The sequence below is a fragment of the Martes martes genome, assembly GCF_963455335.1.
Source record: "Martes martes genome assembly, chromosome: 10".
Taxonomy (NCBI): Eukaryota; Metazoa; Chordata; class Mammalia; order Carnivora; family Mustelidae; genus Martes; species Martes martes.
In genome coordinates, this window is record NC_137898.1 from 6,522,266 (window position 1) to 6,543,858 (window position 21,593).

Here is a 21,593-nt window from a genome sequence, read left to right on the forward strand (position 1 = left end):
GCAGAGCCTAAGACTAAGGCCCAAGGTCGTCGTTCGAGGCCAACGAAAACTTCCCGTAGTCCCCACCCGTTTCTTTTTTTGAAACTCAGGCTAACACAGAGCTGTGTCTTAATTTTTCCGGGTTTTAAGTTAACTGTATGCCTGGCTTACCACTCGAGAACGTGATTCAAATCTGGTTTAATATATATGTTTTCTTTTCACTCTCTCTAGTAAAAGGCACACGATCTTTGAATTGATCGCGCGACCCCCTGCCCTTCTCCCTTTATAGTTTCGTGAACTTGCCAGACGTCTTTAAAACTAGGACAAAGCTCTATTTTCAAAGACTTCCTTGTAGCCTTTCTCTTGTGTTTTTTCTCTTTTTCTAATTTTATTTAAGTTGCATATGGCCTTTTCTCAGGAGACGAGTGGGTTTGCATATAAAAGGTGCATATGAAGGTTGAAGACGCTTTACACTTGCGATTCTCCTTGCTCTATCTAGGACAGGATTCCAGGCCAATGAGCAGTTGCTTCAATTCGGAAACTTTCAGACCATAACTTGCCAAGATGGATTTTAGGAAACAGTTCCGTCGCGGGTGACGAGCGGCGGGGTCGAGGGCTCATTTTCGGGTCACATTACCTAGCGCGGGGGGGCTTTGCTCAGCAGAGCGTTTCCTGGAAAATTCGACCAATGGGCGCGCTCTCCGTGCCATAGCCCCAGTCCCTCTCGGCTGTCTCGGACTACGTTTCCCAGCATGTAATGTGGCGCTGGGAGGCCGGCTGGCGAAAAAGACTCTGTTACCCAGTGAACCCGAGGACGGCGCAGGACCCTTGGACTTCATTTCCCGTCGGCCCGTCGGGGGAGCGCCGGAAGCCCGCCCCGCCCCTCATTGTGCGGCTCATACTAAACGGAAGGGGCCGGGAGAGGCCGCGTTCAGTCGGATCCCGGCAGCAGCTGCAGCGGCTCTCATCTCTCCAGACTCTCCTTGCTATCTCCTTTTCGCTTCCGGAAACATGGTGAGCAGCAGGCCGTGGCGACTGAGGGGAGGCGGCTGCGAATCGGTAGTCCGCGCGCTGGGGAGGGAACGGTGGAGCGACGTCGGCACCCCCTCCCCCAGCGCCCCGGGCGGGATGAGGGTCTCGGGCTGAGGGGCGGGCGGTGTTGGGACGCGCGTGCGCGCCCGCGGACGCTGGGGAGGGCTGGCTCGGCCGTCGCTCGCGCGCCCCCTGGACTCCCTTCCCCCTCCCCCACCGCGCTGCTGCGCCCGCGCGGACACCGGCTGTGGGGGAGGGGGTCCGCGGCGCGCGCGCGCCCGCCCCTCGCGGAGCAGCCGCTGGCGCGCGCTGAGCCAAGTCGGTTCCCGGGGGCGCGCGTTCGACGGGAGCACGCGACGTCGGAACCCGGCCCGGGGGCGGCGAAGGAAAAGCGCGCGATCGGTCTCGGCGCGCGCGCCCCACCCAAGGGCTGTTCCTGTCTCCGCGTCACCCTCCCTCGGCTGGCGGGTCTGTAGAGAGCAGGTGGCAGGGATGTCTGCGCCCAGGAGGGGGCGGGGGCGGCGGGCCAACAGGGATGCGGGGGCGGAGGGGTCCGGGTGCTGACGCTGGGGATTAGGGGCTTGCACCGCGCGACCCGGAGCCGCGGGTTTGCACCGCGGAGATCACGGCCCTGCGAGGGAGCCCACAAAGCGATCTGGGTTCTCCGCTCTGTACATCCGGCAGAGGCTGGAACGGCACGGTCCACCGGCGCGTGCGCACACGCTCAGGCCCCGCCGCTGGGCCCGAAGCCCTGGACAAGCGGGGCCTTCGGCTTTCCCGGATGGGGCCTGAGGGTGGAGCCGAGTTTAGGGAAGTGACCCAGGCAGGCACCGCCCGGAAACCACCCCGCCCCCTGTGTTCGGCCCCAGGGCTACGAGAACTGAAGGTTGTGTAACTTGTCCAGGCTCCGGCCGGCTGCGGAGGGGGCTGATAGGCCGGTCGGAAAAGACGATTCCTCGGGGTTGAGGCCCTGGGGGTGCTCCTGCCTCCGGCTACTGCTTTCTCCTGGAGGGGGCCTGGCCGGGCGAGCGCTTTTCCCCGCCTACTCCGGAAGCGGCTGGTCACGTGGCCGGCTTCCTCTGCAGTTCCGGGCGCGGGGGGCGCCGCAGATTTCACTGTGGACAGTAGCCCCCCTCCAGGCTAGGGTGCCCCCCCCCCAACACGACTCAGAGTAGACGTTTAAAGAGCTCTCGAAGACCGCGGGTATTTGGTTTTGACCTGCTAACTTATGTCAGCGATCTTCGGGTCCTACATTTTCCCCGGAGGACTGGGAGTTAATGGGTTAGGGTTTTAATTAGGGACTGTGATTCTTGCTTTGGTCGAAGAAGATCCGAGCAAAGAGGATGGTTTGTGAACAACTGTACTGACTAGTTCTGATGGACTTAACCAGAACTGTTAAACTCATTGGTGTCCTGTCTACCATTGTTGGGTCTTCGTTATCCTTCCAGAAGAGGTGGCTCTGACCTGGGTGCCTGGGTCTCCCTTTCCTATCTGGGAAGTTTTGAGTCAGCACTATTATCCAAAAGCTGTGAGTAAGAAAGGAGCCTGTGGATTCTTTTAATTCTAGGCTCACGTCAAAGCCAAGGTTCTGCTTCTTACAGGTTCTCAGTTTCTGGACTGTAAGATGTTGGGTGAGGAGGAATGATGTTGAATTAGATGATAAGAGGTTTCTTGCATGGCCGCCGTTCCGGGGCTGTGTCTCATTTGGTCCTTGGACGGTGGCTTTGTGGGGTGGCAAAATACTGACACTTGTCTTGGAAAGGAGTAATGATCTCTTGGTTGAGGACTTGTTGGCGTCCGAGATGGATCTCTTAAGATTGCAAAGGAGATCTTTAGATCTCTTTAGGGGGAGTCCCAAAGTCTTTCCTTTTTTTTTTTTTTTTTTAAGATTTTGTTTATTTACTTGACAGAGGTCACAAGTAGGCAGAGAGGCAGGTAGGGAGAGAGAGGAAGGGAAGCAGGGTCCCTGCGGAGCAGAGAGCCTGAGGCGGGGCTCGATCCCAGGACCCTGGGATCATGACCCGAGCTGAAGGCAGAGGCTTTAAGCCACTGAGCCACCCAGGTGCCCCCCAGAGTCTTTCCTTTCTGAAGTATATGTGGCTCGTCCCCTAGGCCTCCGGCGTGGCGGTCTCTGATGGCGTCATCAAAGTGTTCAATGACATGAAGGTGCGCAAGTCCTCGACACCAGAGGAGGTGAAGAAGCGCAAGAAGGCGGTGCTCTTCTGCCTGAGCGAGGACAAGAAGAACATCATCTTGGAGGAGGGCAAGGAGATCCTGGTGGGTGATGTGGGCCAGACTGTAGACGACCCCTACGCCACCTTTGTCAAGATGCTGCCAGACAAGGACTGCCGCTACGCCCTCTACGACGCAACCTACGAGACCAAGGAGAGCAAGAAGGAGGACCTGGTGTTTATCTTTTGGTGAGCTCCCTGCAGGCGCTTCTTTCCATGGCCCACCTAGCTCTGCCTCACCCTGCTTTCTCAGCATGGGGACCTCTGTGTGTTTGGCGGGGGAGGACGTTGTAACAGACACTTGTCAGTAGGGAACCTGAGCAAAGCCCAAGTGCTCGAAGTCCTCTCTCACTTGAGGGCACTTCCAGACTTGGAGAGTGAAGTTTGTTGCATATTCTCTGTCGTTTCCCTGCAGGGCACCCGAGTCTGCACCCCTCAAGAGCAAAATGATTTATGCCAGCTCCAAGGATGCCATCAAGAAAAAGCTGACGGGTAAGGGCCGGCATGGGTGCCGCGTACCTTTTCATTCAGGCTTTGGCTGCAGAGCAGGGTGAAAGGCATGGTATATGAGATGCCTCCCCCCTCCTCTTCCCTGCCTGCTGGAAGGTAACCTTGTCCCTTCCATCTGTTCTGATTGGCTCCTTCCCAGCTCCAACTTCCCCTCCCCCAACGCATCCTGCTCACAGATGCTCCCTTTCTTCCTCACAGGGATCAAGCATGAATTACAAGCAAACTGCTACGAGGAGGTCAAGGACCGCTGCACCCTGGCAGAGAAACTGGGGGGCAGTGCCGTCATCTCCCTGGAGGGCAAGCCTTTGTGAGCCCCCTCCAGCCCCCTGCCTGGAGCATCTGGCAGCCCCAGACCCTGCCCATGGGGGTTGCAGGCTGCCCCCTTCCTGCCAGACCGGAGGGGCTGGGGGGATCCCAGCAGGGGGAGGGCAATCCCTTCACCCCAGTTGCCAAACAGCCCCCCTCACCCCCTGGACCTTCCTCTTCCCTCTATCCCTGACGGTTCTGGCCTTCCCAAACCGCTTTTGATCTTCTGATTCCTCTTGGGTTGAAGCAGACCAAGTTCCCCCCAGGCACCCCAGTTTGGGGGGGGCCTGTATTTTTTTTAACGACACCCCAATTCCCCCACCTGTTCCTCCCTTTTCCCATGCTGCCAACTTCTAACCGCAATAGTGACTCCGTGCTTGTCTGTTTAGTTCTGTGTATAAATGGAATGTTGTGGAGATGACCCCTCCTTGCGCCGCCTGGTTCCCCTCCCCTTTTCCCCTGGTCTTGGCCACCCGTGGAAGCAGGACCAGTAAGGGACCTTCAATTAAAAACAACAACACACACACAACAATAAAAAGGCTCACTAATGGGATGTTTGTTTCAGGGTTGGGGCCCAAGGGACCTTGCAGGGGAAGGTATGCTAAGATAATGAGCAGTGTCTCTTCTCCATACCCAGCCTACATCCACCCCCTTCATTTGGTCCCAGCACCTGGCTGAGCTGTCCTCTGACAGTTGTCACTCATAGGTGGTACCACTAGTTGGGCCCAAACTGACTGTTGGGGACTTAGCTGATCTGGGGTGTGTCTGCTGCCGTCTGCAGGAGCCCTTTGGGCAGAACGGGCTTCATACCTGAACACTCTCCTGTAGCCTCTTCCCTGGGTGGGCAGCTGGGCAGTGAGGCCTATTCAACCCCAGGCTCAGGCCTGCCCAGTGTAGGCTGTGAGGTTACGAGTTAAAAAGTGCCTCTTGAGCTGTTCTGTCTTCAGGGTTCGTTCTGGTTTTCCTCTGACTTCTTTCATGGGTGGCTGACTCATCTATGAGGGCTGGGTCCAGTGGCTGCTGTGAGTCAGAAGCCAAGTTGAGCATTTGTCCTTCTGGAGATGTGACTGGAGTCTGGGGTGGGGCCAGGCCAGGTGGAGCATGGGACTTCAGACCCAAGTCTCCTGGGCCCCACCTCCCTGTGTTTAACCAAGAGGGTGTTGGCTGGAGCCCCAAGCCTTTGCTAGCATTGCTGCAGGCTCTCTCATCTGTACTTTGGGTTTTCACCAGCCTGGGACGTAAAGGTATCCTATAAATCCCACCCTAAGGGTGGGAATGGAGGCTTATTACGTGCACACACGCACACCCAAACCGGGGGGGAAAAGAAGAGCCTGTTAAAGCTGGTTCCTTAGTTCTCTGGAGTTTGCCAGTGTCTCTTCCTTTCTGTGGGAAGCAGGAAGGGTAATTACTTTTGGCACTGGTTGGGGGGGGTGTGCCAAGGGCTGGTGTCCATAGTGCCCTGGTTACATTCCTGGTGGGCCCTGGAGCTGTGGGAAGTAAGGACTAAGCAGGCTTCCTTTCTACAAAAAGCAGGCTTTTATTTGTGAACAGGCTGGGGACAAATGAACTCGGGGGACTGGGGGGTGGATTGGAGACAGGGTGGGCCGGGGCTGTCCCCCAGACTCCAGGAGTGGAGGGAGGTCCAGGCCCCAGGCCTCCCTGAGGTCGGGGTTCTTACCTGTGGCCAAGTATGGTACCCATGATGCCCTACCTTCCTCTTGCAGGACCTGGCCCTTTTGGGTGGGAGTGGGGATTGGGCTTGCCCTGGGAGATCGTGGGGTCTGGCTAGTGGCTGCTGTGGTGAGGGAGGTGGTATGTTGGGGGAAATCTGGGGGACTCTTGCCACTAAAGGCCCTGAAGTAGGCTGTAGCTGTTCTAAGGCTCCCCCTTGAGGGCGATAAGGGTGTTCCGGAGAAGCAGGGTGCTGGCCTGCATAGGAGAGAGGACCTTGATGTCCCCCACCACTGCCACGCTGCTTCGTGATAGAAGGGGCTGTTCTTCCCACACCTGTAAGTCATGCCTCCCTCCCTCTTGCATTCTTGTCCTCAGCAACAACAGCTGCCGTTTATTGAGGGCATATTAATGATGAGAAGGGAAGGGTCCTGGTCCAAGATGAAACATGACCCCGAAAGTCCACGGGGGGCTCCCAGACCACCTCCCCCCAATACATGCTTGCCAGTACTTGGTAAGAACTTAGAGGTCTGGGAGGGAGGTGGCAAGAGGGCACAGTGAGGGTGGAGGGCTCACCTTGGCGTGTTTGAGCTCCAGCTCTGCCAGCTCTATGAGGTTCTTGCGGAAGGAGGAGACGCGGCGGGACTTGAAATCCATGAGCTCTGGAGGGGAGGGAGGAAAAATGGGGACCCTGGGAGAGTAGGAAGCCCAGTGGCAGGGGCTCTGGGGCCATGGGGCCTACCCTGCTTGGCTGAGTCAGAGAGGCGTTCAAATCGTTGGCAGCACAGCTGCTGGTGGCTCTCGGCAGTCCGCACCTCCCGGTTCCTAGTGCGTGCCTTGTCCAGTGCCTTGTTGGCGTTCTCATAGTCAGCCAGGGCTCGCAGCCGCCGGTACAGCAGGTCCTGGGGCCAGCAGGAGCACAGGATCGCCGATGCCCATGGCCTCGTCTGCCTGCCCTCCCCTGTTGGTCCAGTCCTGCTGTCCTCCAGCCCCAAGGTTTGTGCTGGGGACATATCTTACCTTGGCTGCCTGTGAGTCTCGCATGTAGTATCTCAGCATGTCTGATAGCTTGAGGTCCTCATCAGATGCCACTCGGCCCTCCAGCTTCTGTATCAGGAAGTTTGGAGGCTGGGGAGGGAGCTTGCAGAGGAGCAGCTAAGGGCTGGGGTGCTGCTGCTCCTCTCAACAGCCAACAGAGTCACTTGCTGACCACTCCAGGTCAAACCCTGATGTTCAGGGGAGCAGGCCAGGGAAAACTTGACCGAGGAGTGGCATCTGATCCGGATCTTGGGGGCTGAGTAGGAATCAGACAACAGCCAAAGGCTCTGCAGGTGTGCAAGCCTCGTACGTGTTCAGGGAACCATGCGGTCAGTGGGAGTGCTCAGATGGCAGTGGCTGGATCCCAAAAGGCCTAAAAAGCAAACTAAGGACTTTGGGCTTTGTGTTTGGGGCAGTTTCTGGGAAGGGCAGGGTCCCTGAAGGTCCCTGAGCAGGGAGGAGATAAGATCCAGCAGACAATCTTAGAAAGATTGGCACACTGCCGTTGACTCTTGGAGGAGAGTTCAGGAAGTGTGTGTCTGGGGCAGGATGCTGGCAATGCGGGGCAACCTCCCAGAGGCACGTGGCCCATCCTTGTACACAGCTTGCCAGGCCTGCTTCCCACCCCCACCCCCATCACCGCACACACACTTCAGACTGGATCCCTGTCTCCTCTCCAGCTTATTAAACTAGGGTTTGACTGAGGGTGAGTCCACGGTATCACCGGGCCCAAGTTATCACCAAACGTTCTGAAATGACCCTCAAGCTTTGTCCTTTTTTAGGAAGAGGCTATTTTGTCCCCGAAAAGGATCATTGATTGGGTGCCCTTCCAATACACAAGGCAGGACTCACCCTTAGTCGTTCAAAGAGCTCTGCCAATTTGAGGAAACTCCTAGGAGGCAGTGGGGAAGAGTTAGGGCAGGAGTCTTGAGAGGGTGTTGCTTAAAGCCTCCCTGCCCTTAGCGCTGCCCTTAGCGCTACCCTTGCTGATGCCCTGCAGTGGGGAAATCTCCCCGGCGTCTTTCCCAAATCCCAGCAGGAACTTCACCCCCCACCTACGCTGATAGTACACTTCCACAGTGACCCCTCGCGGGCAGGCACGGTATTACAGGCATAGGCAGGGACAGGATGGGCGAGAGGGAGTCCTCACGTCTTTAGCTGGTTGACTTCCTGTGTTCCCAGACTGTTCAGTGCAGCAGAGATAGGGATAAAATCGTCTGCCAAGCCTGTTGGGGAACAGCCCTCCATCAGACCCCCTCGGTCTGCACATCAAGCCCCAGCACCAGTGTTTGTGTCTTGGAGAGACACAGGACGTTTCCTGCTCTCTTCTCTCCCCACAGGGAGTTGGCATGCCAGGGGGAAGGGGCAGGGAACCCAGGGCCCCTTGGGCCCTGCGTACACTTGTGGGAGTGCATGACACGGTCTGCCCGCAGGCAGGCGTCCCGGATGCGGGTGTGGTACTCCAGCAGGAAGGTCCTCTCGTGCTCAAAGAAGTCATCCACCTCCTAAGAGAGCCAGACAGGAGCCGCTTACACTGAGTCAGCAGGAACACGGTGGCCATGGACTCGCAGGGGCGGCACGATTTCCCTCTAGGCCGTGCCCCACCGGTGGTTTCCCTCCCACAGCCACCCTGGGCCTCAGTGTTTGCTGTGGACTTGAGGCCCTGGGTTGAATCCACAGAGGGGTCCCAGGGGTCACCTTGAGCCCTGACATGCTGGTGATGAGGGCTTCATCTGCAGACTTCACGATATTCCTCAGAAATCCCCCGAGAAGCTCCTTCCTGTTCTTTCCTCGGACACTCAGCTGAGGCACACAGGGGAGAGCGTGGTGCTGGGGTGGGCGCTCGCACCTCCCACCCCAGGCTCATGTCACTCTTGGAGCTGATGGGAAGGAGGCGTGAGCCCACCTAGCGCCCTCCCCGCCCAACCCCCAAGGGTGACCCAAGGGTGTGCTCTGGCTCAGCTCACATCCTGGCCATATTCCAAAAAGACAAAGAAGTTGTGGTCTCGACGCAGGGTTGGGTGGGCCGCAAGGCGTTGCAGAAAGACCTCGTGCATTGCAACTGTCTTCTTAAAGAGAGCTAGGTACTCCCTGCGGAAATCAGGCAGCTCAAGGGCCCTCCTTGGCTCTGATCATCCCGCCCCCTCCCCCTCAGGAGCCCTGGGGTCAGAGGTCAGGGTCTCTAACTAACCACAGGGGATGAAATCCTGGGAGTCTCGGGACAGGGCTGGGCCTGGAGCTCAAGGAAAGGAAGTGGCACTCACGCCTCTAGCTCCTGCTTCATTTTGGCAAATTCTTCCCGCGTGATGGAGCTGTCCCCCTCGCCCAGCTTCTGCAGCTTTTCCCTGGAAGCCTCGAAGTCTGGCCTTGGAGGGGCTGGGGGGATCTGCTCGAAGGAGGGACAGAGCGGGCAGGTCTCTCATGGCTGAGAGGGCCATCACCCACCCCCAGAAGCGTCGCCCGGTCTTCCATGCCCACCCAAGCACCCAGACCCGCCCCCCACGGCCCCAGCCCGCCCGGCCCTTCCTCACGATGAGGCCGGCGTACTCCTCGTTTTCCACATAGGCGTCGTGAAGCCAGATGAACTCCTCGTGCTGTCGCACGACTGAGAACTCCGTCTGGGCGAAGTGAGGGAGGCAGCTCTGGAAGCCGGGAAGCATGTCTCTGAGGTGTCCCTCCTCCCCTCCCAAACCCTGCCCCCGCCAGGCATCCTGGGCACCCACTCTCGGGCTTCCCCAATCCCACATCCCAGGTGAGGCCCAAGGTGGGCCTCGGTGGCTCAGGCGTCCATGATTTCCGTCGGGATGACAGACACGGGACGGTTAGGACTTGGGGCCGGAGGCAAAAGGCAAGTGGAGAGGAGACAAGATGCCTGGTTTCTCGGAGAGGCAGGGGGCAGGAGCCAGGTTGAGGAACAGGGCCCAAAGTTGACGTTGGCATCTGCCCCTCACCCCCCAGGCAAGCGAGACCGGGGGGAGGCGGGCTCCTCGAGCTCCTCGAGCAGCCTCACCTTGGTCTGAACGGTGAATTTCACCTTGTCCCGCTCGCTCACGGCATCAGAGATCTCCACCTGCAAGGTACTGTCTCCCTGCAGGTCCACTGATACGGAGGAGGGCTGCAGGGGAGGGGAGATCTCTGACACGACTGACCACAGCCCCTGACCGCATCCTCACGGCGGACTCCGGGGCCTCCTGCACAGCCCGCCTCAGTAGCATTGCCTCTTCAATGCCCTGGGGTCACCAGCTAGAGGGATCCCGGGGAGTCACTGCTCAGGGCTCTACAATCACTACAACACTTTCCCACACTTCCTTCCTCAGAAGCGGGCCGACTTTCCCCTGCTCTGCAGATACGGAAACTGAGGGCACCAGAGAGGTGAAATAAGTTGCCCCAAATCACGAGTGGCTGGGCCGGATTTGAACCCAGTTTCTCAAATTCCAACCCCCAAGTACTTTCTCAGCTACCAGCTCACCTCTTCCCCCACTGGTTACTGAATTCAGGCACCCTGACCAGTGAGAACCCGGACTACGAGTTCATTCTTGCATTGAGCTTTTCCACACACAGTTATTAAACACCTACTCGGTCTACACCACTGTGCCCAGTGAAGGGAGAAGCCACTGTACCTTCAAGCGCGGCTCACCAGTACATAGTCCCGTCCCCTCACTCTCTACTGTTGGTAGTCATTTAGATTATTTCAAGGCTGGCCTATTACGGATAAAGCTGCCTTGAACATTCTTCCATGTGTCTTCTACGGGGCAGGCATGTGTTTAAATCTTTCGCAGACACTACCAGTTTCTCAAGGTGATTGTACAAATTTATATTCCTGCCAGCATTGTATGAAAATTCCAGAGGCACCACACCCTTGCCAGTACTGAGCATTGTTAGTCTTTTTCATGTTGGCCATACTGGTGGGGGCAGGGTATTTGCAGATTGTGGCTTTAACTTGTATTCCCTAGCGAGGAATGATGTTGAATACCATTTTATGTATCCATCGCCCGTTTGGAGATCTTTTGTAAAGTGCCTATTCAAGTCTTTTGCCCCTCCCCACCTCTTAAAAATTGGATTGTCTTTTTCTTATTGATTTGTAGGGATTCTTTATATACCCTGGAGACAAGTCCTTTGTCAGTTACATGTGTTGTCAATATCTCCTCTTCTTTGGGTTGCCTTTTCTCTCTCTTAATGCCCTATAATCTTACAAGCTCCAATATGTCAGTCTTTTCTTTTATGATGAAGGATTTTTGCATGCCCTTGAAGAAAATTTTGCCTACCTCCAGGTCATGAAGATATTCTCCTATTTTTTTTTTCTTCTAGAAATTAATAGCGTAAGCTTTTATATTTAGGTCTATGATCCACCTTCCCTTCACTTTGTATACAATGTAAGGTATGGGTTATGACTCATTTTTGTCATATAACAGCCAGTCATTTTAGCACTATTTGTTAAAAAAACAAACAATCTTTTGAGTATTGATTTGCTTTGGTACAAATCTTTTTTTGGTAGAAAATAAATTGACTTCATAAGTGCTATAGGTTCTGTACTATCTGTTCTGTTCCTCTGATCCATACGTCTGTACTTTTGATATTTTCACACTGTCTTGATTACTGTAATTGACAAACTTGAAATCAGATAGAATTAACAAACCTGTTCTTTTTCAAAATCATTCTGGCCATTATAGATCTTTGCATTTCTGTTTAAGTTGTAGACTCAGCTTGTTAATTTACACCCACAAAATCTGCCAGATTTTGCTTGAGATTAAATTGAATCTATAGGTCAATTTGGGAAGGATAGACATTTTTATAATTTTGAATCTTCCAATCCATCGACATGAAATATCTTTCCAATTATTTAAATCTTCTTTAATGTTTCTCAGTAATTTTTTTTTTAGAAAGAACTGCTTTCAGTTCTTTTTTTTTTTTAAGATTTTTATTTATTTATTTGACAGGCAGAGATCACAAATAGGCGGAGAGGCAGGCAGAGAGAGAGGAGCAAGCAGGCTCCCTGCTGAACAGAGAGCCCGATGCGGGGCTCGATCCCAGGACCCTGGGATCACGACCTGAGCCGAAGGCAGAGGCTTTAAGCCACTGAGCCACCCAGGCGCCCCTCAGTAATGTTTTATAGTGTTCTCTGTAAAGGGTTTGCACATCTTTGTTAGATTTATTCCTAGGTATTTTATGATGTTTTTTATTGTTGTTGCTATTTGAAATATTTTTTAAAAATTCATTCCCTAATTACTTATTGCTAGTATGTAGAAACACACAATTGATTTTTCTATATTTACTTTATGTCCAAGAACCTTGCTATATTTACTTACTACTTTTAATAGTTTGTAGATTATTTTGGATTTCCTCCAGATAAAATCCTATAATATAAAATAACGACACTTTTAGTTTTTCCTTTCCAAACTTTATACCTTTTATTTCTTTTTCTTGCCTTATTGCACTTGCTAGGACCTCTAGTACAATGCAGAAGTGGTGATATGTGAAAAAGGAAATCCTTGACTTGTTCCTGATCTCAGAAGGAATGCATTCAAAATGTAATCCTGGAGGCACCTGGGTGGCTCAGTGGGTTAAGCCTCTGCCTTTGGCTCAGGTCATGATCTCAGGGTCCTGGAATCGAGCCCCGCATTGGGCTCTCTGCTCAGCAGGGAGCTTGCTTCCCCCTCTATCTCTGCCTGCCTCTCTGCCTACTTGTATTCTCTCTCTCTCTGTCTCTCAAAAATAAATAAATAAATAAATAAAATAAATTAAAAAAAACAAAAAAATATAATCCTGAAGATGATTAATCCTGAATCAAACTAATGAGACTCCCTTTTATGCCTAGTTTGGTAAGATTTTTATCGATGTTTCCTCCCTTTATTGAGATATCAAATGGGTTTTCCTGTCATTCTGTAATGTCCTGAATTTCATTGATTGATCATCATATATTGTACCACCCTGCATTCCTGGAACAAGACCTTCATCATGAAGTATTACCTTTTTGTTTTTTAGTTTCTTTTTTTTTAAAAGATTTTATTTACTTATTTATTTGAGAGAGAGAGAGAGCCCATGCAAGCAAGTGATTGGGGGGAGAGGCAGAGGGAGGGGCACAAGCAGACTCTGTGCTGAGTGTGGAGTCCAATGCAGGGCTCAACCCCATGACCCTGAGATCATGACTTAAGCTGAAATCAAGAGTTGGATGCTTAACCAACTGAGCTCCCCAGGTGCCCTAAAGTATTATCTTTTTATATACTGCTTATTAAACTTGATGATATTTTGTTTGTGATTTTTCCATTTATGTTCACAAGACAGATTAAACTGTATTTTTCCTCTCTTTTAATGTTTTTGATAGGATTTTTTGTGGTAAAACATGCATAACACAAAATTTACCATTTTAACCATTTTAAAGTGTACAGTTTATTAAGTATATTCACAGTGTTGTTCAATCATCACCATCATCTACCTCTTTCTGACAGGTTTTTGAATTGAGGTTATATTGTCCTCCTAAAATAAGTTGAATTGCACCTTCTATTTCTGTTTTTGGAATAATTTACATGAGAATGTTACTAGCTTTCCTTTAAGGCTTCAAACAATTCACACATGGAATTATATTGCTTAGAGAGGTATTTTTGGAAAAGTTTTTAATTATAGATTTACTTCCTATAATAGATACAGGACTATTGAAATTTTCTACTTCTTGTTTCAGGTTTGGTAAGTTGCATTTTTCAAGTAGTTTGTCCATTTTGTTTAAACTCTTAAACATAAGCTTGTTCTTAAATACTTTATTTATTTATTAAAATTTTATTTATTTGAGAGAGAGAGAGACAGACAGACAGACATGAATGTGGGGAGGGACAGAGGCTGATGGAGAAGCAGACTCCCCATTGAGCAGGGAGCCCCATGCGGGTCTCAATCCCAGGACCCTGGGATCAAGACCTGAGCCAAAGGCAAACACTTAACCTTAACTGACTGAGCCACTCAGGTGGTGCCCCTCTTACTATCTCTTTAATGACTGAAACATCTCTATCAATATGCACTTTATCATTCCTGATATTGGTAATTAATATTTTCTCCCTTCCCCACTCTCAGTCTCGCTCTTTCTCTCTCTCATCAGTCTTACTAGATGCTTATTATTTTTTAAATATTTTCAAAAAACTATTTTTGGCATTGTTGTATTTCTGTATATTTATATTTATCTTCTATTAATTGATTTCTGCTCTTTATTATTTCCTTCCTTTTACTTTCTTGGAGTTTAACTTGTTCTTCTTTTTCTAGTTTCTTGAGATTGAAATGTAGATCATTGTGATGCCTGGGTGCCTCAGTTGGTTAAGACTCTGCCTTTGGATCAGATCATGATCCCACGGTCCTTCCTCGGAAGGAGTCTCACCTTGGGCTCCTTGCTCAGCAGGGAGCCTGCTTCTCCCTCTGCCTGCCACTCCCCCTGCTTGTGCTCTCTCTCTCTCTGACAAATAAAATCTTTAAAAAACAAAACAAGGGGCGCCTGGGTGGCTCAGTGGGTTAAGCTTCTGCCTTTGGTTCAGGTCATGATCTCAGGGTCCTGGGATCGAGCCCCACATAGGGCTCTCTGCTCAGCAGGGAGCCTGCTTCCCTCTCTCTCTCTGCCTGCCTCTCTGCCTACTTGTGATCTCTTCTGTCAAATAAATAAATAAAATCTTTTTTAAAAAAACAAAAAAAGAAATGTAGATCACTAACTTTTTTTCGATCTTTCTTTTTTTCTAAAATATGCATTTGGAGGTATAAGTTTCCCGCCGGGTACTTCTTCAGCTGTATCTCCAGTTTTGATTATCATATTTTCAAAACCATTTCTTTAAAAATTTTTCTAATTTTCATTGTAATTTCTTCTTTGACCTATGAGTTACTTAGCATGTTGCTTACTTTCCAAGTATTTTGGAATCTAGTTATCTTTTTGTTTTGATTCCCCGTTTATTCTACCAGGACAGAGATCTCATTCTATGATTTCAAAGTTTCAAAACTTGGTACTTGCAATATAGCCCAACACATAATGTATTTTGGTGAATGTTTCAAGTGCACTCAAAAAGAATGTGTTTCCTGCAGTTGTTGGGTACAGAGCTCTAATTAAGCCAATTAGATCAAGTTGATTAATCATGGTATTTTATTATTTTATTTATTTATTTGACAGAGAGAGAGAGAGCACAAGCAGGGGGAGTGGCAGGGAGAGGGAGATGGAGAAGCAGGCTCCCCCCACTGGACAAGGAGCCCGATGCGGGCTGGATCCCAGGACCCTGGTATCATGACCTGAGCTGAAGGTAGACGCTTAACTGACGGAGCCACCTAGGCACCCCTAATCATGGTATTTTTTTTTTAATTATGGTATTTTAAATCTTCAAAATCCTTACTGATTTTTTTTTTTTGGTCTGCTTGTTCTACAGTTGAGAGAGTTGTGTTAAACCTCCAGTTGTAATTGTGAGTTTGTCTATTTCTCTTTCTAATTCTGTCATCTTTTCCTTTGCACATTTTGAAATGATGCTATTAGTTGCGTATAAATTTAGGACTGTTTTATCTTCCTGTTGAATTGACACTTCAACCATTAAAAAATGTCCCTCTTTATTTCTAATACTTCTTGTCTCACAGTCTACTTTGTCTGAAATTAATATAGCCATGCCAGCATTCTTTTGGGTCCTTACAGTTAAAGTATGTCTCTTAAAAAAAAAAAAAGAGTTCTTTATTTATTTTAGAGAGCGTATACATGTTTCGGAGGTACAGAGGGAGAGGAGAGAGAATCTTAAGCAGATTCCCTGCTGAGCATGGAGCCCAGGGCCATCCCACCATCCCTGAAATCACGACCAGAGCTGAGATCAAGAGTCAGACACTTAACCAACTAAGACACCCAGGCACCCCTAAAAGTATGTGTCATTTGACAGAATATAGTTGTCTTTTAAAAATCCAATCTGAGGGGTGCCTGGGTGGCGTCAGAATCTTGGTCTCAGTTCTGGTCTTGTTCTGGGGTTGTGAGTTCAAGTCCCACGCTGGGCTCCATGCTGGGCATGAAGCTTATTTTTTTTTTAAATCCAATCTGAAGGGGCGCCTGGGTGGCTCAGTGGGTTAAGCCTCTGCCTTCGGCTCAGGTCATGATCCCAGACTCCTGGGATCGAGCCCCACATCGGGATCTCTGCTCAGCAGGGAGCCTGCTTCCCCCTCGCTCTCTCTCTCTGTGTGCTGCCCTGCCTACTTGTGATCCCTCTCTCTGTCAAATAAATAAAATATTAAAAAAAAAATCCAATCTGAAAAAAAGTCCAGTCTAATTTTTTTTTAAGTAACCTTACACTCCAGGTGGGGCTCCAAGTCTCAACCCTGAGATCAAAAGTTGTATGTTCTACCAACTGAACCAGCCAGGCACCCCCTGAATATGTTTTTAATTGGAGTGTTTGGTCTATCATAATTACTGTAATTATTGACATAAACTATAAACCTACCATCTTGCTTTTTGTGTTTTTTTTTCTTTTTCTCATTTTTTTGGTTGCTTTATTCTTTTTTCCTTGCCTTCTGTTAGATTAGTCAAGTATTTTTATATTATTTCATTTTCTCTTCTTTTATATTTTTATTTACATCTTCATTTAGTATTCTTTCCATTTCTTTCTATTTAAAGGAGACTCTTAGAGAAAGCAATGCTTATTCTAGAGGATCTAATACTGGACTATTAGAGAGTCTGGTACCTACAAAGTTTGGAGATGGACGCATCAGTTTGATAGCCTAGTATACATCCCATATGATAACAGTAACAACAACAAAACAATACCAACAACATAATAGCTAACACTTACACTTGAGCTTCCTATATGCCAGGTACTGATCTAAGCATTCTACATATATTAATTAATTTAGCTATGAATATGAACATAAACATTGAAACAGGTATTTTTTGCTCTATACTTTGTGTCTCTCAGCCCTCTCACCTCCCCAAAATCCCCTTGAGCCCCACTCCTCACTTGGATTCTCTGACATCCCCAGGGCAGCCTTCCCCTTTGTCCAACTGCAACCCGCCCCCTACACACACACACACACACACACACACACACACACACCACACACACCACACACACAATCTGACTCATTGGTACAATGGGGCCCTAAGTCTCCTGTCTCCCTCCTGCTGCTTTAGTATCTCTGCTCTAACCTGTACTGTTTGGTAACTGCTTGAGTGAGGTGGGATTTCAAGATGGACCACAGCTACTCCATCCTTATCCTCGGCCACCGCCCACTATGCACACGCATCCAATTCTGCAAAGTGTGCACCTCTGTGAGCCCAGTGATGCTCAATAACTATTTGTTGAATGAAGTCAACAGGGAAAAGTGAAGAATTAATGATCTTACGATTATATGAACATAGGTACACAAATGAAGCCGTTAGTGCTGAACTGGATCCCTCCCCCCCTTGGCAAAGGAGAAGGGTACTCTTCCCAATCCCTAACATCCCTCCTGCCTCTTCTTCCCTATTAAGCCATAATCGTGAGTTGGTCTGGGGGAGGGGAGGAGTGGCAGTGACAGGTCCCTTTCCATCTGTCACGGTAAAGGTAAACCCTACCCCCTTTGGCATCCTCACCAGGCCCCATGCAGGTGCCACAGTGGCGCCCCACCCCCCTCACCCCTTGCTCAGGTCTCTCTAGCTCACGCGTGCGCGCGAACACAGGCACACACGTCCCACTCCCTGATTGGGCATCACTGGGTATCACGGAGTGAGGTGGGGGGGAGGGGATTCGCATCCTTTCTTTACCTTGCTCTCCTTCCCAGCCTCTTGCCGCCCTTCCATCACCCTTCTTCTTGGCCGCAGCACACAAGTATTCCGCGGCCGGCCACTGCCCGCGCGCTCCCGCAGCTCCGTCCCCCGGTAGCTCGCCCGAGGCACGGGACCCTATCAGCTGACGGAGACACGCTCCCCTCCCTGCTAGGAGTCACCTGGAATCGGGCGTGGTTTCCACCCGCTCCTCCGCAGCTCCGCCTTTTGATTGGCTACCAGGTTCACCGTGAGCGACCCCATTGGCTACAACGCCTGTCGTTCCCTTGCTTGGCCCCAGCTTTTAAGGGGAAGCGCGTAACCCAGGGCCGGGAACGGGCGACAGCATGGGGCCTGGGGTCGGGGGTTCTGGGGTTACAGAGGTCTCGAGCCACGTCAGCCCCCCCCGCCCCCAGGCTGGCAGTCTGTCGCCTGCCGCAGCTCCGGGCCGTGCCCTCCAACCGCCTCGCGCGCTCTGCGCGTGCGCACTAGCCTCGTCGCGCGCCCTCCGGGCGGTGGGCGAAGCGGCGGACCAGTGGGCAGGGTGGGAGGCTGGGGTGGGGGAGGAATGGGGAGGAGGGGTGGGATGGTGGACCAGGGATAAGGATGAGGGTTAGTGTCTTTGGGGAAAGGGATTCCGTTAGAATTTCCGCTCTGGGGCATGAGGGGACTGCGGGGTAAGCGGCACAGAGTCGTGAGGAGACGCCGCAAGATCCGGCGCCCGAGCGCCCGAGGCCGGGCCCGGGTCCACGGGTGGTCGCACCTGGAACCGGGAAGCAGAGGGACACAGATGCTGCGAGAAAATGTGTGGGTGCCCTGGAACGGGCTCATTGTGATCGGGAAGAGAATGGAGCTCCTGGGTAGAAATACCCAAAAGCCTCCAGTGGGTGACCCAAAGCTCGACTCTCAGCACTGGAGACCGGAAGATGTGGGAAAAGTGGTCTTGAAAGCGAAGTCAGGCCAGAGTCCGGAAAGGATGGATATGAAGTTACTGCACAGTGTAACAAGTTCATTACAGGCTCCAGCAGGTTTGGGGAAAAGCAGCCCAAAGGAGATGGGGGGAAAACAAGAAATTAGAGACAAAATGGGCGCTGAATCTGAGAGTGCAGGGACTACAGCAGGGTCTAGGAGGGGGTCTGGCTTTAAAGAGAGGTTGAAATTTAGTGGGGTGGGGATCAGAGGAGAGGACTTGCGATCCGGACCACATACACCAGAGCAGAATGAGGAGGAGCTGAGGTCGAGTGGAGAGAAGCTGAGTGGAGAGCAGCTGAGATCAAGTGGAGAGAAGCTGAGTGGAGAGGAGCCTAGATCAAGTGGAGAAAAGCTGAGGTCAAGCGGAGAGCAGCTGAGTGGAGAGGAGCCTAGATCAAGTGGAGAAAAGCTGAGTGGAGAGAAGTTGACATCAAGTGAGAAGCTGAGTCTGAGTGAAGAGAAGCTGAGGTCAAGTGGAGAGAAGGAGGGCTCCAAGGAGGAGAAGCCAGAAAGTAGTGGAGAGGATTTGAGATCCACCGGAGAAAAACTGAAGTCAAGTGCAGACAAGCTGGAGGGTTCAGGAATGGAGAGTGTAACTGAAGAGGCGACTGAAAGAGTGGTAGAAGTGACTAATGATGAAAAACAGATGAAAGTCACTGATGGTGAGATGGAAAATCCTTTTGAAAGGGTGGAAAGGAGTGATGAGGAGCTACAAGGGACTGAGGAAGCAGTGGGAGTTGAGAAGGATGTCTTGGTCGGAGTGAATGATCCTGCTGAGGGATCTGTTTCTATCGAAGAGAAAGAGGTTATAGATGAAGGTAATGATGAGTGAGGCCGATGAAGGACTGAAGCTAATGAAGGAAACAGAGGCAGCAGAAGTGGTGCAAGTCAAGGAGGAGAAATTACAGCCAAGCAGAGCAGTACTGACTGTGAAGAGGTAAATATGAGAGTGAAGGAGAGGATGGGAATGAAGAACTTTTGAGGATGAAGGTGGAGGGTAGGGCCAAAGGAAATGAAGAAGAATGAGAAGAAGGGGAATGGGAACATTTCGAGGAGGAAAAAAAAAAAAAAAAAAGATCTGATAATGTGTTGCTACTTGGAGGAAACATGGAGATTGTTCTCTTGGAGAAGAGCTGTGACTGACAGGCCTGTTGGGAAACGTTTGAGAAATGGATTTGGGAGGGGCTAGAGGATTTAGTTTAGCGTGTGATTGGTTTATAAGATAGAGAAGAATGCATAGTGAGAAAAATGGGGAATGACAGCAGGATAAAGGGTAGATAATGAAGGCTGTGAAGGAAGATGCAACCTGGAGTGAGCAAAGAAAACTTCTGAGAGACGATCCTGGAGAGAAATGAGGGGCTCCAGAGTGACACAGGCAAGAGAAAAGAAAGAAGTGGGGAAAAAAAAAAAAGTAAGAAGTCAAAGCCCATCATAATGATTATGTGTGTTGGGTTTGCAAGTTATTTCCTTTACTCTTTCTGTACGCCCCTTTCCCATGTAAGACAATTTTACAATCGAATGGGACAGGCCTCTCTCAGGGCCCTGTATACCTGGACCAAGCCCATCCTCCTGGATCTTCCCTCTAACTAGCCTCCAAATGTAGCCAGTATGCTGGGTTCGCTTCACCATGATCACCCACCATTTCCATGGATTTCCCTCACCCCCACACATCAGACTTGAGTTACTCAGACTCCATATGAAGTTGCCTCAACTGTTGCGTTATTACTGTTTCCATCTTTGAATTGGTTATTCATCTAATCAGGTGGAATTTCCCCCTTGTGTCAGTCTCCTTTGGGGTTTTCTCCTATGACTTTCACATGCCATCCATCATGCACTCTCATTCCACGGAAGAGAGAAGACTCCCCAGATGCCTGCGGTCAGGACATCAACATCAAAACATGGGCTCTTAGATCCTGTTTGTCTCTTGGAGGATGTAAGAGGTGGCAAAAAGCAGCCATGGATAGTTTGGATGAAAGAAATATTTCACCCTTTTCCCTTTATATACTTTTTTGGGGGAGGGGAGAGAAAGTGGTGGGTGGGAGGCAGAGGGAGAGGGAGAGAGAGAATCTTAAGAAGGCTCCATGCCCAGCATGGAGCCTATTGCTGTGCTCAATCTCATGACCCTGAGATCATGACCTGAACTGAAACCAAGAATCAAGCACTCAACCGACCGAGCCACCCACATGCCCCTCCTCCATGTATTTTTTAAAATACTGTAATATTGGGGCACCTGGGTGGCTCAGTTAAGTGTCTGCCTTCAGCTCAGGTCAAGATCCCAGACTCCTGGGATCGAGCCCCACGTTGGACTCTCCATTAAGTGGGGAGCCTGCTTCTCCCTCTCCCTCGGTAGCTCCCCCTGCTTGTGCTCTCTCTCTCTCTCTCTCTCTGTGTCAAATAAATAAATAACAACTTTAAAAAAAATAAAGCCTGTAATATTTCTGAGGAGTAGAAACATCATATCATAAATATCAAAACAAAAATTTATAATAGGCTCATGTTTTTTAGTTGCTTTCTACATACTTTTTGCTCATTTTCCCCCAAAGCCTTCAAAAGATCTGTAAACCTCATGCCACATTTTTGTTCATGTAGTCAAACCTAATGAAAATTCATCGATTTTATTTTTTCCCTGGCAATTTCCTTCTTTGAGTCCTTCATCCTCTGGGTCTGATGTAGACTGGCTATATTCTAGGCTTGCCCCATTGCTGTTTTTCTGGGCTTCTTAACACTTCTCTCTGTTCCTCTGTGTTGGATCTCCTACTGCCTGGATCTTAGATCTTCTCCCTCTTTCTTGTTTTACAGCTTCGTTTTGGCCAACCACATCATCTAATAGCTTCCAGAGAAAGAGACCATGGGAGGTAAACTTTGTGACACCTTATCTGCCTAAAAATATTGACTTTTCTCTCATATTTGATGGATTTGTTGCAAGTCAGGAGAAATTAGAGCCAAGCATAACATTATTGACGTTGAAGGGATAAATATGAGAGAGGAAGGGAGAGCATCTGAGTCTGCCAGGAGGGAATGGGGATGAAGAGCTACGAGACTTAGCTGTTACGAGACTCTCGGTGGGAGATATTTTCCCCTTAGAATTGTAAAGGCATAGCCCTAGTCTTTTCTAACTTCTGAATGTTGCT

The 21,593-nt window shown here is 50.3% G+C and overlaps 2 protein-coding genes across 2 annotated transcripts; one reads left to right on the forward strand and one right to left on the reverse strand.

The window, feature by feature from the left end:
* Nucleotides 1-163: 163 nt before the first annotated feature.
* On the forward strand, nt 164-4,474 carry CFL1 (cofilin 1). Its single transcript, XM_080815674.1, has 4 exons — nt 164-993; nt 3,124-3,431; nt 3,658-3,734; nt 3,951-4,474. Exons 1-4 carry the CDS (start codon nt 991-993, stop codon nt 4,061-4,063), a joined length of 501 nt encoding a protein of 166 aa, XP_080671800.1. The 5' UTR covers nt 164-990; the 3' UTR covers nt 4,064-4,474.
* A 1,459-nt stretch (nt 4,475-5,933) lies between these two features.
* On the reverse strand, nt 5,934-9,982 carry SNX32 (sorting nexin 32; the record flags this gene model as incomplete). The annotated part of the gene is made up of 13 exons (XM_080817882.1): nt 5,934-5,987; nt 6,306-6,391; nt 6,472-6,631; nt 6,750-6,836; nt 7,620-7,659; nt 7,918-7,993; nt 8,167-8,272; nt 8,466-8,570; nt 8,735-8,858; nt 9,032-9,153; nt 9,299-9,409; nt 9,778-9,882; nt 9,941-9,982. The coding sequence occupies 13 exons, from the start codon at nt 9,980-9,982 to the stop codon at nt 5,934-5,936; spliced, it is 1,218 nt and encodes a 405-aa protein (XP_080674008.1).
* Nucleotides 9,983-21,593: the final 11,611 nt, after the last annotated feature.

Coding starts and splice junctions, on each gene's coding strand:
- CFL1 (XM_080815674.1), top strand. Junction 3,432..3,657: donor GACCTGGTGTTTATCTTTTG/GTGAGCTCCCTG, acceptor GTTTCCCTGCAG/GGCACCCGAGTCTGCACCCC. Junction 3,735..3,950: donor CATCAAGAAAAAGCTGACGG/GTAAGGGCCGGC, acceptor TCTTCCTCACAG/GGATCAAGCATGAATTACAA.